The sequence below is a fragment of the Xyrauchen texanus genome, chromosome 6 (assembly GCF_025860055.1).
Source record: "Xyrauchen texanus isolate HMW12.3.18 chromosome 6, RBS_HiC_50CHRs, whole genome shotgun sequence".
Classification (NCBI taxonomy): Eukaryota; Metazoa; Chordata; class Actinopteri; order Cypriniformes; family Catostomidae; genus Xyrauchen; species Xyrauchen texanus.
In genome coordinates, this window is record NC_068281.1 from 45,386,386 (window position 1) to 45,403,109 (window position 16,724).

Genomic DNA, 16,724 nt, shown 5'->3' on the forward strand with positions numbered 1-16,724 from the left:
GCCTTCATTCCTCAAAACAATGATTGACTGACAAGTCTCTTTTTTGCCATTTTTGACCTAATATTGACCTTAAGACATGCCAGTCTACTGCATACTGTGGCAACTCAAAAAAAAAGATAATGTTAAGCTTCATTTAACAAACCAAGTGTATGATATAATTGCAAGTGCTTTTCTAGTATCAAATTAGCATGACTACTTAAGGATAAGTTGTTGGAGTGATGGCTGCTGGAAATGGGGCCTGTCTTAATTTGATCAAAAATTACTTTTTTCAAATAGTGATGTCCTGACTATACTTTATGATCAGTTGAATGCCACTTTGATGGATTAGAATATCAATTTCCTTCCAAAACAGAAAAATTTGTACATTATTCCAAAGTTTTGGCCACCTGTGTGTGTATATATATATATATTAGGGCTGTCAATCGATTAAAAATTTTAATCAAATTAATTACATGGTGTCCCGATTAATCACATATACAAATATTTGCTGAGAAAGCCCCTCATATAACAACAATTCAATATATAATGATGAAATAATACATAGTTATCTTTTAAAAATGTCAAAATTATATATATATATATATATATATATATATATATATATATATATATATATATATACAGTATATATATATAAAATATTCAGATAATTAAAATGCATTACATTCTTGTGGCAGAAGAGTTCATCATTGATAAGACAATATAAAAAGTGGCTTTAGAATACAATGTATTGTTTACTACCATATTATTGATCATAAGTCAATCATTGGTATACAGTTCACAGCAATCCATTACACAAGTGAATTTGTCAATCAGTTGGAGATTTATTATGAGGGCTTGTTTAAGGACCCGTCAATGTACACCTGCATCAGACATTTTTATATATTTTTTTAGAAACAAGCCAGGGGTACACATAGTACACAATGCTACAGATATATTTTACAATAATGCTAAGACATTATATTCATTACATAGTGTAATGGTTTTCAATGCTTTGGAGTTGTTGGAGGTACAAAGAGTATTTAAATAATATTTTAAGTCTTTACAAAAAAAGTGCAAATAGGAGCGTAAATTTATAGACATAAATGTATACTTGTGTATAAAAAAACTTGGCAAGAAAAATAAACATATTAATCAGAAAATATTAACTTAAGTTATCAAAATTGTGAACACCAAATAAAACGTCTTTATAAAGCAAAGAAAAACTAGTTAAAATAGAGGTACGTACAAACAAACAAAATTTTCTCCAAAATACTACAGCATGGACACATTCCCAAAAAAGGTGAGGGGCAGATTCATCTACAGCATTACAGAAGGAGCAAAGTGGATCTATTTCAGGGAGCATGTTTCTTAAATAAAGATTGACTGGGTAAAAACGGTGTAACAGTTTAAAGGACACCTCCTTAACCTTGTTGGTAATTAAATATTTGTGAGGTAAAGACCGTGCGACCTGTGTCAGACATGCTTGTGTCACGTCTCGGGTGCGTTGCATCATAAAAGTAAAATGTTTAGGTCACTGTGTCAAGTTAAATATAGTTTAATACTCAATCTTTAAGCACATCTTGAGATCCCTTGGTTTGCATTTGCGCTCCTTCAAGTGTTTTGAACGCAGGAATGTAACGCACATTTATGTCGTGTGTCCGCTGAAGGGTTGTTAATGTTTTGTTCACTGTAATAAACTGTGTTTTGCTCACACAGCTGAAATTTCACTAACTGCCCTCTGGAGTAAACAGGTGGTACTACAAGCTTGAATTTCTCAGGAAAGCATTGCGATTAAATTAGTTAATTTTTGTACAATTAATCGCACGTTATTAACGCGTTAAATCGACAGCCCTAATAAATGTTGCCCCACAATAAGTCATCAGTGTAATTCTATTATTCATCGCATTACTTGTAAGTTAATTATCTGCACTATCAATCAGCCCTGCAGCGTAATAGGACATGCAACTTTGTTTTATCTGTTCAGGCAATGGCGACACACTTGTTGCCATAAACTGCTATCTGACTGGGTTTGGCGACACGCTAATTTCCATAAGCTGCTATCCGGCCGGGTTTGGTGACACGCTCATTTCCATAAGCTGCTATCTGACTGGTTTTGCGACACACTCATTGCCTTAAGTTGCTATCCAGCCAGGTTTGGCGACATGCTCATTGCTGTAAGCTGCTATCCGGCTGGGTTTGGCGACACACTTTTTGCCTATAAGTCCTCCATATAGTAAATACCTTAGCTGCCTTTCTATTGCATGGATGCAAGCTGCACTTAACACCCTCCTCCATCCCCTGCACATCTGCTTCGTGTTCTGTGCTCTAAGACTACAATCGTTTGCCCAGAACAGAACCATACCACCAACAGATTGCTTTAATTGTCTATAAGTAATAAAGTATTAATTCAAGCATTCCTTTCAAGTATTCATTTGACAGAAATGGTTCTAACTGAAATGTTGAGCGGCTGAAGGGAAGTCAGGTGGATGATTCCTAGTCCTAATGCCTCCCGTGTACAACCGCATCAGTGTGACTAGTACAGAGATGCTGCTTATCAGTATTTTTTTCTCTCAAGAACGTGATTTTGAACCAATGTCACTTATATTCAGGTGCAATGTTATTTACTGAAAATACAGTAATTTTTCTTTTTAGAGAAATTCCATCTTGTTTTTTATTGAATTTATACAATTTGCATGGCAAACAAAGATTGACTTTGCTCATAATGACAACCCTGGACAATTCTTTTTTTTATGAGTCTGTAGAGCGCTTGATCGGACAAAACTGTTCCCACATGATGTGCAGTGGTATGGCTTCTCTCCAGTATGTACTCGCTTATGTTTCGTTAGGTTTCCTGAATAAGTGAAACTTTTTTCACAATATGAACACTTGTAAGGTTTTTCTCCAGTATGGACTCTTTGGTGCAGTTCCAAGTCATAAGCTTTGAAAAAGGCTTTACCACACTCAGAGCACACTTGATCTCTCACACTGGTGTGTTTTCTTTGGTGGACTTTTAAAGTTTGCGCATGTGAAAAACTTTTTCCACAAAGAGAACACAAGTAAGGCTTCTCATTTACGTGAACTTTCAGGTGTGTTCTTAAGACTGATGCTGAAGAAAATGTTTTCCCACACTGATCACAGCTATATGACTTTTCTTCAGAGTGCACAGACAAATGATTTTTGAGAATACATGCCTGTCTGAAACTCTTCCCACATTGATGACATTTAAAAGGCTTCTCTCCATTGTGAATTCTCATGTGCTTGGTAACACTGTCTTTACGTGTGAAAGTATTCCCACACTGATTGCAGGAGAAAGATTTTTTGGCTCTTGTTCTTTTATGTAAGAAATTATTTTCAGTCTGTAAGCCACTAAAATAATTTTGTCCAGTTTTGAAACTATAAAGTGTCAGATCCAGATGGTGTTTCTCCTCTTTCACTTCATTCAGTTTTTGACTTTCATCTTTCACGTCGATCAGCTCTAAAATGAAAACACAAAATGATCGGCAATCATTTCAAAGGACAAATCACACTTTCAAGTGGTAAATTAAATACAGAAGAAGCCAAACTTAAACTTTAGACAATCTATATGATTTATTAATGCATGCTATCTATAATGTGGTACCTGCACATTGATCAACAGTCCTTTGTTTTAATCGTGCTTTATAAATAAATGAACATTAACATACAGTTGAAGTCAGAAGTTTGCATACACTTAGTTTGAAGTCATTAAAACCAAATTTTAACCACTCCACAGATTTAATATTTGCAAACTATAGTTTTAGCAAGTCGTTTAGGAGTTAACTGTGCCTTTAAGCAGTTTGGAAAATTCCAGAAATATGTCAAGCCTTTTGACAATTAGCCAATTATATTCTGATAGGAGGTGTACTGAATTGGAGGTATATCTGTGGATGTATTTTAAGGCCTACCTTCAAACTCAGTGCCTCTTTGCTTGACATCATGGGGAAATCAAAAGAAATCAGCCAAGACCCCAGAAAACAAATTGTGGACCTCCACAAGTCTGGTTCATCCTTGGGAGCAATTTCAAAACACCTGAAGGTACCATGTTCATCTGTACAAACAATAGTATGCAAGTATAAACACCATGGGGCCATGCAGCCATCATACAGCTCAGGAAAGGGATGCATTCTGTCTCTTAGAGATTAACATAGTTTGTTGTGAAAAGTGCAAATCAATCCCAGAACAACATTAAAGGACCTTGTGAAGATATCGTCGGTAGACAAGTATCTATATCATATCCACAGTAAAACAAGTCCTATATTGACATAACCTGAAAGGCTGCTCAGCAAGGAAGAAGCCACTGCTCCAAAAACCACCATAAAAAGTCAGACTACAGTTTGCAAGTGCACATGATGATGAAGATCTTACTTTTTGGAAAAATGTCCTCTGGTCTAATGAAACAAATATTTAACAATTTGGCCATAATGACCATCGTTATGTTTGGAGGAAAAAGATCACCATCCCAACCGTGAAGCATGGGGGTGCTTTGCTGCAGGAGGGACTGGCACTTCACAAAATAGATGGCATCATGAAGAAGGAAAATTATGTGGACATATTGAAGCAACATCAAGACATCAGACAGGAAGTTAAAGCTCGGTTGCAAATGGGACTTCCAAATGGACAATGACCCCAAGCATACCTCCAAAGTTGTGGCAAAATGGCTTAAGGACAACTAAGTCAAGGTATTGGAGAGGCTGACACAAAGCCCTAGGTCTGCCCCCTAATAGTCGACCAAACGTTAGTCGATGAGAAGAGTCTTGGTCGTTTGGTCGCAGAAAAAAACTCCACAGGAAACCGATGAACACCGGTATTACCGCTGGTTGGATGCTAGGTGGTACTACATTAAGCAGGATTAGGGTTATGCCTACACAATAAAACAAGACACCTTGATTTTAAACATTAACATTTATTTTGTATTTTTTGGTTCCCTCCAATATAATATATAATATTCAATTACATCGGCAACCCCTGGGCTGAGGTACCGGTGAATGTTATTGCTTTAATGATATTGCATTGAAATTTGTATTTATTTATTTAAAAAACGAAAAACTTAAATCAAATACATTTCTAAATTCAAATTGCACTCCAAACAAAACAAAAAATATTTATATATATATATATATATATATATATATATATATATATATATATATATATATAAAAACACCTTTGCATTTACCGTCAGGCAAGTATCCATCTAAACATACAGGTTGAAAATAACGTACACAAATGAAGGCATAAAAACAATTAGAAATGTAAAAATAATGATGATAATAATCACTGATATATAAATCATGGTTTGAGGTTAATGTGTTGTGTTTAATTACAGATGTATAGGCTGCAGAGTTGTGGTCACAATGAACTGCTCTGTGGAAATAATGCGAACTGAACTCAAAGCACATCCTGAGCTGAGATGTCTGAGGTCATTTGCATCACTCATAAACAATACTGTTCTTGTATACATATCTGTCTGAAGGAAAGGGCCAAAATTCTTGTAGAAGGCTACTCAAAATATTTGACCAAAGTTAAACAATTTAAAGGTGGGGGCCGTGCAAGATTCAGACATATGAACGGCAAGCTCTATGCACTTTGCAAGTTTTAATATGTTTTGTTATGAAACGGTGAGATCCTATACACCCTGATTGTTAACCGTTCTGTGTAAACAATATGTCAAAAAATTCTACATCCTCTGTTTCTGGAGACATTAAAAACACTTACGTGCTCAAGCCCCTGAACAACAGCCTGAAAGCCCGGGACTCAACTTGGCTGGTGCGGTGGAAAAGATTCAGCATCAACTGTCGAACATGATGGCAATGCTGACGAAGGCCATTGCTGACTTGGAGGATCTCGCTGTAATATGTTGATTGATTACTGCCATGGAGACGGAATTCTGGTTACAAGAGTATTGGATGTCAAGAAATGGATTGGTTATCTGGAGTCATCAGAGAGGGAATTAGCTGCTAACCTGCTAGCGATAAAGGTGGACTTGGAGTGCATTTGGGAAAAGTTAGAAGACTTGGAGAGTCGTAGTCGGTGACTCCTGAGAATGTAGAAGGCTGAGATATGGTGAAATTCCTAGACAAGCTCATCCCGAGTCTGCTCCACATAACAGGCCATAAGCTGGAAATCGAGCGAGCTCATAGAGTTCCGGCACAGAGATCCGCTAAGGGAGGCAGGCCCGATCAATTCTGGCATCATCCGATAAAGATCTCATGTTATGCGAGATGAGTAAAGGAAGGCTTTCTTGGAAGAACCACAGCATTTTTTTGTTCCCAGACTTTGCAAATTTTACAAGAGAGAAATGTGATCAATTCAAGGAATGCAAGAATCTCTAACATCAACAGAAGGTTGCTTTTGCTCTGATGTTCCTGTCCAAATTGAGAAAAGATAATAAGGATGGCTGTAAAGTATTTACATGTCCACAGCAGGCGATGTCCTTCATAAAGTCAATTGAGTGAGTAAATCATAGTGAAATGCTCTCGATGCAGCCTAGTGGACCTGACACACTGAAGATTCACTTGACTGTCCGTGGAAACTAGGTGCCTATTTTGTTTCTTTTTGCATTGGCTCCGCCTAGATTGGATTGTGGAATAACACTCCTTCTGGACAAATACTGCAAAATTGTGAATTTCAAAAATGTTAAAGGCCGAAATCAATGTTTATATGGAGACCAACTGGTCCTCAGTATCCTCTGTGGGCATGGCTTGGGAGGCACTTAAGGTGGTTCGGATCATACAGTATGCCTCATTCATCAAAAAATCCAAAGCACGAGAACTTGTGGAGTTGGAAAGGAATATTAAAAGTGCTGAGGCAGAGCTGAAGTGTTGAATGTCTTATGATGGCCTCAGAAAATTTACCTGATTGAAATACAGATATAACACTATTTTGTCACAGAAGGAGGAGTTTTGGCTATTCAGGGCAAGACAATCATACTTTGAGTCAGTGGACAAGGAGAAAAACTTCTGGCTAGATATATAAAGCAGAGAGCCTTTTTCTACCATTGCCTCAGTGAAATCTGCTGGTGGGGAAATCTTTACCTCGGCCCTTGATATTATTAATGCTTTTAAAGGATTCTATTTTGATCTCTATAGTTCCACATTTTCGTCTACTGATGAAGATATTAGAAACATTGTGGAATCATTAGAACTCCCTTAACTGACGACTGAGCTAAAAAACTCTCCTGATTCGGAGATAACATAGGAGGAGCTTGACGAGGTAATTAAGGTCTTTCCTACAGGCAAGGCTCCGGGGCCAGACGGCTTTGCAACAGAATTATGTTAGATCTTATACTACAGAATTGGCTCCACTTTTGCTAGAAGTTTATAAGGAATCATTAAAGAATGGAAAGCTTCCGCCAACCATGACACAAGCCCGGATCAGTCTGACTCTTAAAAAGGACAAAGAATCAAGCAAGTATAAGAGTTACTGTCCAATTTCCCTGATCCAGCTAGACGTAAAAATATATTGTCTAATATTCTGGCTAACCGATTAAGTAAAGTTATGACATCCCTTATGCATTTAGATCAGGCAGGGTTTATTCGGGGCCGTAGCTCTTCTGATAACATTAGGCATTTCATCAATATCATGTGGTCGGTGGCAAATGGTCAGACCCCAGTCACTGCCATCTCATTTGATGCCAAAAAGGCATTTGATATGGTAGAATGGGATTATCTTTTTAAGATTTTGGAATATACTTAAATACTTTTATTGGACGGTTAAAGTTACTTTATAGACAACCGGTAGTGGCGGTATAAACAAATGGATTCATTTCAGATTATTTTACTCTGGATAGGGGCATCCGGCAGGGTTGCCCTCTTTCCCCATTACTGCTCTGTCTTGCCCTAGAACCATTAGCAGCTGTGATAAGAAGGGAAGATGATTTTCCAGGGGTGGTGGAGGAAGGTATGGCGCATAAGCTTTTACTTATATTATGATAATATTTTATCATTTGTCTCTGATCCTTGCCTCCACAGAATTATTAATTCTTTCCACAGTAACGGCTTTCCAGCTGGGCACTTCCGGTGGCCCAAACTGGGCATTAAGTATTTGGGCATTTCATTTTATAGAGTTAATTTTGATACCCTTAATAAAAAATTTTTTTTGTGATGTGGGCATCATTATTATTGGGAAAGTTAATGTTATTAAATGAATTGTATTCCAAAATGTAATTCTCTCCCTGTATATTTTCCCCTCTCTTATTTCAAGCAATTTGATAACATAGTGAAGACCTTCATTTGGAATTGATAAGCGTCCTAGATTACATTTTAATAAGTTACATTGACAAAGGTGGGCTAGGTCAACCCAAGATTTTGTTTCATTATTATGCATTCGGTCTCAGATGTTGGCTCATTGGTCACTTCCACCTGAGAGGGCCCCTCCCTGGTTTTGTATTCAACAGGAAGTTCTTGCCCCTATTTCGCCATTGCATTCGCCAAGCCATTCTTTCAAACTAACCGGAGAACTTAAGTTACACCCGTTACCTTGCATTTGCACTCGGTATGGACAAAGGTGTCCAGAGTGTTTAATTCTGACTTTTATTTTATGTTTTGACAAGTCCACTTTCTGCTGGTCAGAGTGGATTGCGAGGGGGGTTACTACACTCTTTGACCTATATGAGAGTGGAGTGTTGAGATCTTTTGAAAATTTGGTTAAATGTTTTGGGATTCACAAATCTCAGTTCTATAGGTATTTACAGCTGCACCACCTGCTCTGTATTGTTTTTGGGAGTATCATACACCGCCCTAAAGCGGCAGATACTCTTGGAGAGGTAATTACTGCTTTTGGAAAAGGTCATTAGGCATCAGTGTATCACTCCCTGTTAATTCAAAATCTGGGGAATGGAGCTTTAAATTCTATCAAGTGATTATGGGAGAAAGATTTAAACTTGGTAATGGAGGAAGGAGTGTGGGCTAGGATAAAAAAAATGTCAAGTCTGTATCTAGAGATGCAATGGTTCACCTTTTGCAATTCAAGATTTTACATAGATTTTATTGATCCCCCTCTAGATTGTATAGGCTTGGTCTTAAAGACACACCCACCTGCTGGCGATGCCAATCAGAAGATATACACACAACCCATACTTAATTGGGGGTGTGTTAAGATCCAAGAATTTTGGTTGAAGGTTCAGAGTTTTATATATGATGTTTTGGGTACTAAAATTTAATTTTGCCCCAGATTCTGTATTTTAGGCGATGGGGCGGTCATCAATATAGGGAATAAACATTTACAAAAATTGTGTACTAACCAGTGTTATGATCACCAGACAAGTGATTTTAAGGGGTTGGAAGTCGGCTGGAGCACTTTCAGGAGTGGTGCTCAGAGATGGGGAGGGTGGTGGCTTTCGAAGAAGGGTCATATAGAAGACTGGGGAATTTGATTTGTTTGTTGGGAAATGGGGCAGATATTTGGCATTCTTGAAGGGTTCTCTGGGTGGAAGAGTGGCGAGAGAGGGGTAGTTGTTAATGTGTATGATTTTTTAAATATTTTTTTAATTAAATTTTTGTTTTTTCCCTTCTGTATGTGCTCATGTATGACCACAGGTGTCTTTGTTGAGGGTCGGGGTGAGGTTGGGGAGGGGTGCTAGTGGGAGTTAAATGTTGATTCCGTGTATTTATGTTTTGCGTCTCTGTGTTCAATGCAGCAATCAATAAAATGTTAATAATAAAAAAAATAATTAAAGGCAATGCAACCAAATACTAACAACAGGTATGTAAACTTCTGACCCACTAGGAATGTGATGAAAGAAATAAAAGCTGAAATAAATCATTCTCTACTATTATTCTGGCATTTCATATTCATAAAATAAAGTTGTGACCCCAACTGACCTAAGACAGGGAATGTTTTCTGATTAAATGTCAGGAATTGGGAAAAACTTATTAAATGTATTTGGCTAAGATGTTTGTAAACTTCAACTGTATTGTGAAACAATTGCTTATAAATAAGTGTAAAAATTATAAAGTTAAAATTGGTTTCAAATATTTTATTTATTCACATGATCTGAACTCGCAATTAAAATGACAATTTCCGACTCCAGTTGAAGCGCACATAAGCTGTGAAGTTATTGTTATTTTTAAAGCCATTTTATTTCTGTTATTCTGCTGAACACAATTTAAGATTTTAGAAGAATATCTAACAATGCAACTGAATGGTGATCAGAACTCAAAAGGTCCAAAAAGCTCATAAAGGTCTGAACGCACCATGAGAATCACAACAGCACATTGTTTCTAGGATACCAGTAACTGATTATCGCCATCTGGTGTCAAATAAAAGTAACACATCTGCTTCATTCAGTCCAACCAAGTGTGCCGCACAAGCGAGTAGCCTCTCGCTGCATCCTGCGGTGGACATCCAACCCGGCCACATCCAAGTGTGACGTCAGAAGCCACGCCCATCCAAGTGTGACGTCGGACACTTCATTACAAACTATTATTAAAGTGATAAGAGCTGCTTTCAACAGGTAACATCTCATTCTCATACAACTCATTCGTATTATGTTGAACAGTGTTTATACTAAAACCGCAAGTGTGTTTTGTGCATTTTGTTTCGCAGTTACCTTCGTCTTCTAGTCTTCTCTTCTCGATGCTTCTTCCTGTTTTTAAATGTTAACGTTAAATGTCCACCGCAGGATGCAGCGAGCTGTACTTCGCACAAGCCCTCAAAAGTTAAGCCAAAACGTCTCGATCGCCCCCCGGTGACTGGTCCTAAACCTATAAACCTATAGGTCATAAACCCCGCCTCCCCATGTTATTCAACGGGACGTGAGACCAACTAAACAATTAAATTACACTTCACATATCTTTTTTCCAAAGATAGAAACTACAGTAAATGACAGAAACTATCACGTTGATGTAATTTCAAGTGTTTCTTTTCAAAATAAGTTTGTTTTTAGTTATTTGATGCTATAAAAACAGTGCTGTGACATCATGATTGACAGCTGTGATTGACAGGTTCTCTGAGCGAAGTAGTCACTGAAGCACCAACAGACTTTTTTTCAGGATCTTCTGAGGACTGAGGAGATTGGAACTTTAAATTTAATATATATTTCTATAATTAATTATTTCACACCGTCATAAGTCAAAAGTGCAGGGGCGTGTCCTTGCGATTGATTCAGCTAGAGTGAGGGCGGGGCCTTGATTTCGCGGCTTTACTTCCTGCTCACTACTGCGCAGGTCTGGTCCCGAATTCGCAACTGAGACTCAAGTCCCAAGATGTCAGCACCATATTGGGACACTGGCGGCTTCAGTTCTCACCAATGGAAAAGAGCGAAGGGGCGTCGTCCATCTTTTTTTACAGTCTAGAGCTGTGTCCGAAACCGCCCCCCTATCCACTAAATAGTGCACTATTTCGGGTGTCAGCCATTTTGTAGTGGTGTCCGAATTCATTCCCTACATCTCATTCCCTACATTTGTTCACTCTTTCTTACCCACAATGCAATCTGATTTCGAGGGTACATACGATGTACACTCTCCCGACCCCTATTTCCCACAATCCAACGCGGAGTCGCGGCAGAGTGCAAAATAAAATTGCAAATGGCGCACGTAAACACCGGAGGAGGCAACTTTTACAAATGTAAGTAACTATTTTATTAATACAAATAAATCTGTAGCAAGATATAACTAAGTAAAATTATACATATTGATGGATTAATTTATAATTGGCCACTAACTCCGCTTAAATGCAATTTTTGACTCGAAACCAGCAAGTGTAATTTTTACTGTCGAGATTTCACATAGCAAATGATAATTTGTTGGATTCTTCACATATATTATTTATAACATGTAACTACTGTATTCGCATATGCCTTAGAAAATAATGTACCGAAGATTTCTATTGTTTTAGGCATGGATGAAGACGTAAAGCGTCTCATAATGAGCAGGATGGCCAATGGGCATCTCTTCTCTGGAGCAGGAACGCAGCCCTGTTTGGATGGTAGTGAGTTTGTAGATTTCTTTTCCTCAGAAATTAGTAGAGTTCAGATTCATTTTATATGAGTAAATAGTAATATTTAAGTTATTACGTTACATGTACTACAGAACTGTTCTGAAAGAGATGGGGTTGCTTGGTGTGGTAACCCCTGCCAAAAAGTGGGAAAAATTTAACCTACAAGGTAAATTCATCATAATAATATATGCAGTTGTGCTTGTAAATTTACATAATTTGCTTCATCTGCAAGATGTTTTTTAATGATGCATAAAAGTAGCTTTTTTTAGTAATGCATTAATGTATCTATTTGATATTACAGATATGTACATACATTTCACAAATTCAGATAATATCTAAATTTACAAATTATCCTTTTAGAACGTTTACAAGCCCTTGGTTATTTATATCATATGTCCTCCTTCACTCCGCCACTCAGGACAATTGAAGAGCTCATACTCAACTATTAATTATCCAGAATTGCAAGATGGTGTCAGGAAGTGTAATCAAACTTGAAATCTTGGAGCATGAAATCTAGGGCTAGAAGACTATGTCAAGGTTTATATTGAAAAAGGAGTGTAAACATTTTTTTGTCTGTTCTAATCAAAAAACTATTAGTCTTACTCATAACCTTTTTGGTGCCTTTATGCCTTGCATTGTACGGAGATAAACCGATCGTGTCTCTAAAATATTTGTATGACTTTTTCTTCCACAAAGCACAAGTTTGAGACCACTTAAGGGTGAGTAAATGAAGAGTAAATTATAATTATTGGATGAGCTATTCCTTTAAAACCATACTGAATGACTTTATGCTGTCAGAGCCTTTTTATATGAAAATGTTATGTATAAGTAATCTCTGTAAGATTTATCATTCTCTTCTAAATCATTTGTAGGAGCTAAGGAAGCCACCCACCCTCCTCATGGACTGCACCAGATTTGCCAGTTCTTGCTCCAAGGCACTTGCAAGTTCCCAGACATTTCTGGGGGGAATGACCCTAACCCTCACCCTCCGTTCCAACAGGACCCAGACGTGCACAATAGGATTGAGATCCAGGCTCTTCGCTGGCCATGGCAGAATACTGACATTCCTGTCTTGCAGGAAATAACGCACAGAACGAGCAGTATGGCTGGTGGCATTGTCATGCTGGAGGGTCATGTCAGGATGAGCCTGCAGGAAGGGTACCACATGAGGGAGGAGGATGTCATCCCTGTAATGCACAGCATTGAGATTGCCTGCAATGACAACAAGCTCAGTCCGATGATGCTGTGACACACCGTCCCAGACCATGACGGACCCTCCACCTCCAAATCGATCCAGAGTACAGGCCTCTGTGTAACACTCATTCCTTCGACGATGGACAGTGGAATTTATCTCTGCACATCTGCAGTCCTCTTGCCTTCATGTAGCAAGCCTAAGACATGTTCATGCAGATGAACAGGGACACTGGGCATCTTGCTTTTGGTGTTTTTCAGAGTCAGTAGAAAGGTCTCTTTAGTGTCCAAAGTTTTTATAACTGTGACCTTGCCATTTGTAAGCTGTTAGTGTCTTAATGACCGTTCCACAGGTGCATTTTCATTATTTGTTTATGGTTCATTGAATAAGCATGGAAGCAATAAAGATCTGTAAAGTTATTTGGATTTTTTCAAAATTCTTTAAAAATACAGTGTCCTAAAAAGGGGATGTTTCTATTTTTGCTGAGTTAAATATACACACACACTCACACTATAGTGTAAGGTATTGTGTTAAATGTGTAATCCATTCTTCTGGACATTAAATTGTTTTTTATTTATATAAACATAAGATACACAAATTATCTACTGACATCAGTGTATTAACTTCAACTTTGAACACTGTATTTTATTAGCTTATCTTATGTAGACAAAATACATTCAACTTTAAACTAAGTTTTTAAATATGTGATTTAAGAAAATAAGTTTATAAGAGTTCAATGGATCTATTCTTCATTTATTTAGTTTAAGGCTAAATTTATTTTGTCTTAATTATTACCAATGGGTGGCGTCGACGAGCCAACAACGCATGCCTCAAAGTTGTGTAAAATAAAAATTTTCTTCACTAGAAAATGTAATTCACCAGACACAAAGAGTTGCATCAAGTTTGCCTCTCGACTCGGATGGAGGACACCGATAAGAAGAACCCAGCGAAAAGGTGTGCTTGTGCACTTAGGTTGGTTTTTGTTGGTAGTTTACTTTTCTACAATTTGTTTAAATAAGATATATAGGAGCGTGCAATAGCATTTTCATTATTTTATCTTTAACAGATAGTTATTATCTTTTTATGAAAAATGAAATCTAAACAAGACAAATTGAAGTAATTCAAATGCATATCAAATGAACAAGTGAAAAGATTAACTGTATTATGATCATTTAATTTTTTTGTATTTTTATTAATGCAAAAATAAAATATTTAATTGCCTATTATAAAATTATATATATAAACTATAACTATATAAAGATTACAGAGATTATCAAATTCAAGAAGCCACACAGGTGAAATGTTCATGACAGATGTCTGCGACAGCTCCCGAGTGCTCTCTGACGCATAGAATTTACGTCAGCGTCTGAAATCGCTCACTCATTCCGTTCACTCAATGCTGAAATATAGTGCACTCACAGCCATTCACTATATAGGAAATAGTGAATGAGTGAACGAGTGGGCGATTTCAGACACAGCTTACGAGTCCAACCGAACCACAAAGTTCTTATAATCTAGAACAAAATCATGAGAGTTTTGGCCATAACCAAGTGTATATTTAATAACTAAAATAAAAAAAATATAAAAAAATACGTTTGTTTTCAACGGCATGGACGACATTGATTCAACATGACAAATAATGAAGAATGGACACAAACCTCTTTGTTCCTCAGTATCTTCATTTTTCATGACATTTGAACTGCATGATTCTGGATAACTCATGTCCTCACTCTCTTCTTTAATAAACATCATTTTACAATGTTTTATCCCGCAGATCTCAGTTGAAACACCTGGAGTTATTCCTTTTCCTGTTGAAACAAGTCTTCGTTTAGGATGATGAGAATATTGGCGACATTTATAAACATGAATCCGATGCTCGAATAATGTACAAGCAAACAAAACAACAATGCCAGAAGTTTCTGCTGATTTATGAGAAGATAGTTTACAGTTTTCTGCAAACGCGTGCTAAACATAATCTAATATGGAAACGTTGGTGCATTTATTTGTTTAAAAGTGAATATTTTTCAGAATCCTGCAAATCTTTTTTTTTTTTTTTTTTTAATTCTGCAAATCTTTCCGGGCGCCGCCATGTTTGCATGACGTCATACAACAGCATCGCGGAGGGGACATTCTGAACCGCATGTAAACAAAAATGAAAAAAAGAAAGAAAAACAATTGTGAACCGCTTGTCGTGGAAAACGCTTAACGTGGCTAAAGTAAAACAACAGATGTTCTCAAAATACACGAGAGAGCCTGAAATAATTATTACATTAGTTAAAAAGAAATTCTAATGTCATTATAATATGTTTCATATAATGAATTATAATGGGAATCAAGGCCGAGGCTAGCCTCTTTTTAGGGGTGCTGAAGGAGCTCGGAAATTTTTGTTCGTCTTTGACAAGGTTAAATAATGTCCAAAGCATACTCCGTAGTTTGTGGTTTAAAATGTATGTGTTAAGGATGAAAATGAAAACACCCCCGCTTGGCAAATGGTATCATCCTCTTCTCTTCTTCTACTTCTCCTCTGTACCTGCACCGCAGTTGCGACAACGGAAGTTCTAAATGCTTGATCGTCACGTGATTCACGTAGACTTCAGATAGTACCAGGAAGTGCTTTGGCGGGCATTTCAAACTGTTAGAGTAGAGTGACAGAACTGCGATTTCTGGTAATTAGTAGTCAATAAATGCATTTATTTTATATATTTATGTAACACACCGACATGTATGTAGCATGAGTATGTTGTTACAGCGATGTTGTTTTTTAAAGATCAAATCAGCTAATATTTGAGGATTAGTGTTCAGCTACCGTTATTTGCCTCAACTTATTTCAGGCTAGGGTTTCTGTTGCCTTTTTATGTTACCTCATGTTCATTGTTTTCACTAATCTCTAGGTAACTAATGTCATATTTATGACTTTTCAGATAGTACAGAGACAGGCTGGTGACAGGTGATTTCCAGCTCGCACCGCACAATGGGTCAATGAACTATTAACTATTAGCAGCAGTTACGTAAATGTAAAATTTAGTGAAATGAAGCTTATTGTTTACAATTCTTACAATTCTATATGTAGTAATATAATTATTTATGTATTATAAATATTATATATCTAATGTATAATTCTTAAAATACTTATTCATATACACAATATATTCAGCTTTAAAACAACTTAAGCATACTCGTATATAAACTGCCGTTCAAAAGTAATGAGGCTGAAAATTCAGCTTGACATCACAGGAGTAAATTACATTTTAAAATACATTAAAATAGAAAACAGTTATTTTAATTGTAATAATATATTACGATATTAGTTTTTTTTTAAAACGATGGATGAAACTGAATCAAGAGAACAGATTTTACAATTAATAGGGTGTTCGTTACTAACGTTATCCGATAACATCCCTTATCTCCTAATTTAATGAGTAATACTCAACTATAAAGGTTTTACTTTACAAGTTATTTTTATTTAGATGTACTGATAATATACAGAATAAGATAATATTATTCTTTAAACGTCTCACCTTTTAAAAGTGCGTCGCAAACGGTTTGTTCTACGGTGCGGCATGTGTTTGCTGCTACTTCCGGGAACTATTGAGAG

The 16,724-nt window shown here is 36.8% G+C and overlaps 2 protein-coding genes across 2 annotated transcripts in view; both read right to left on the reverse strand.

Moving 5' to 3' along the window:
* The window catches only part of LOC127645739 (zinc finger protein 721-like), a 402,751-nt gene that overhangs the window by 309,769 nt on the left and 76,258 nt on the right, over positions 1 to 16,724 (reverse strand). The gene's annotated exons all lie outside the window — the stretch shown is intronic.
* LOC127644926 (gastrula zinc finger protein XlCGF7.1-like) lies at positions 823 to 15,218 on the reverse strand. Its single transcript, XM_052128382.1, has 2 exons — positions 14,788 to 15,218; positions 823 to 3,457 (listed from the first exon to the last, which is right to left on the reverse strand). The coding sequence occupies exons 1-2, from the start codon at positions 14,879 to 14,881 to the stop codon at positions 2,700 to 2,702; spliced, it is 852 nt and encodes a 283-aa protein (XP_051984342.1). The 5' UTR covers positions 14,882 to 15,218; the 3' UTR covers positions 823 to 2,699.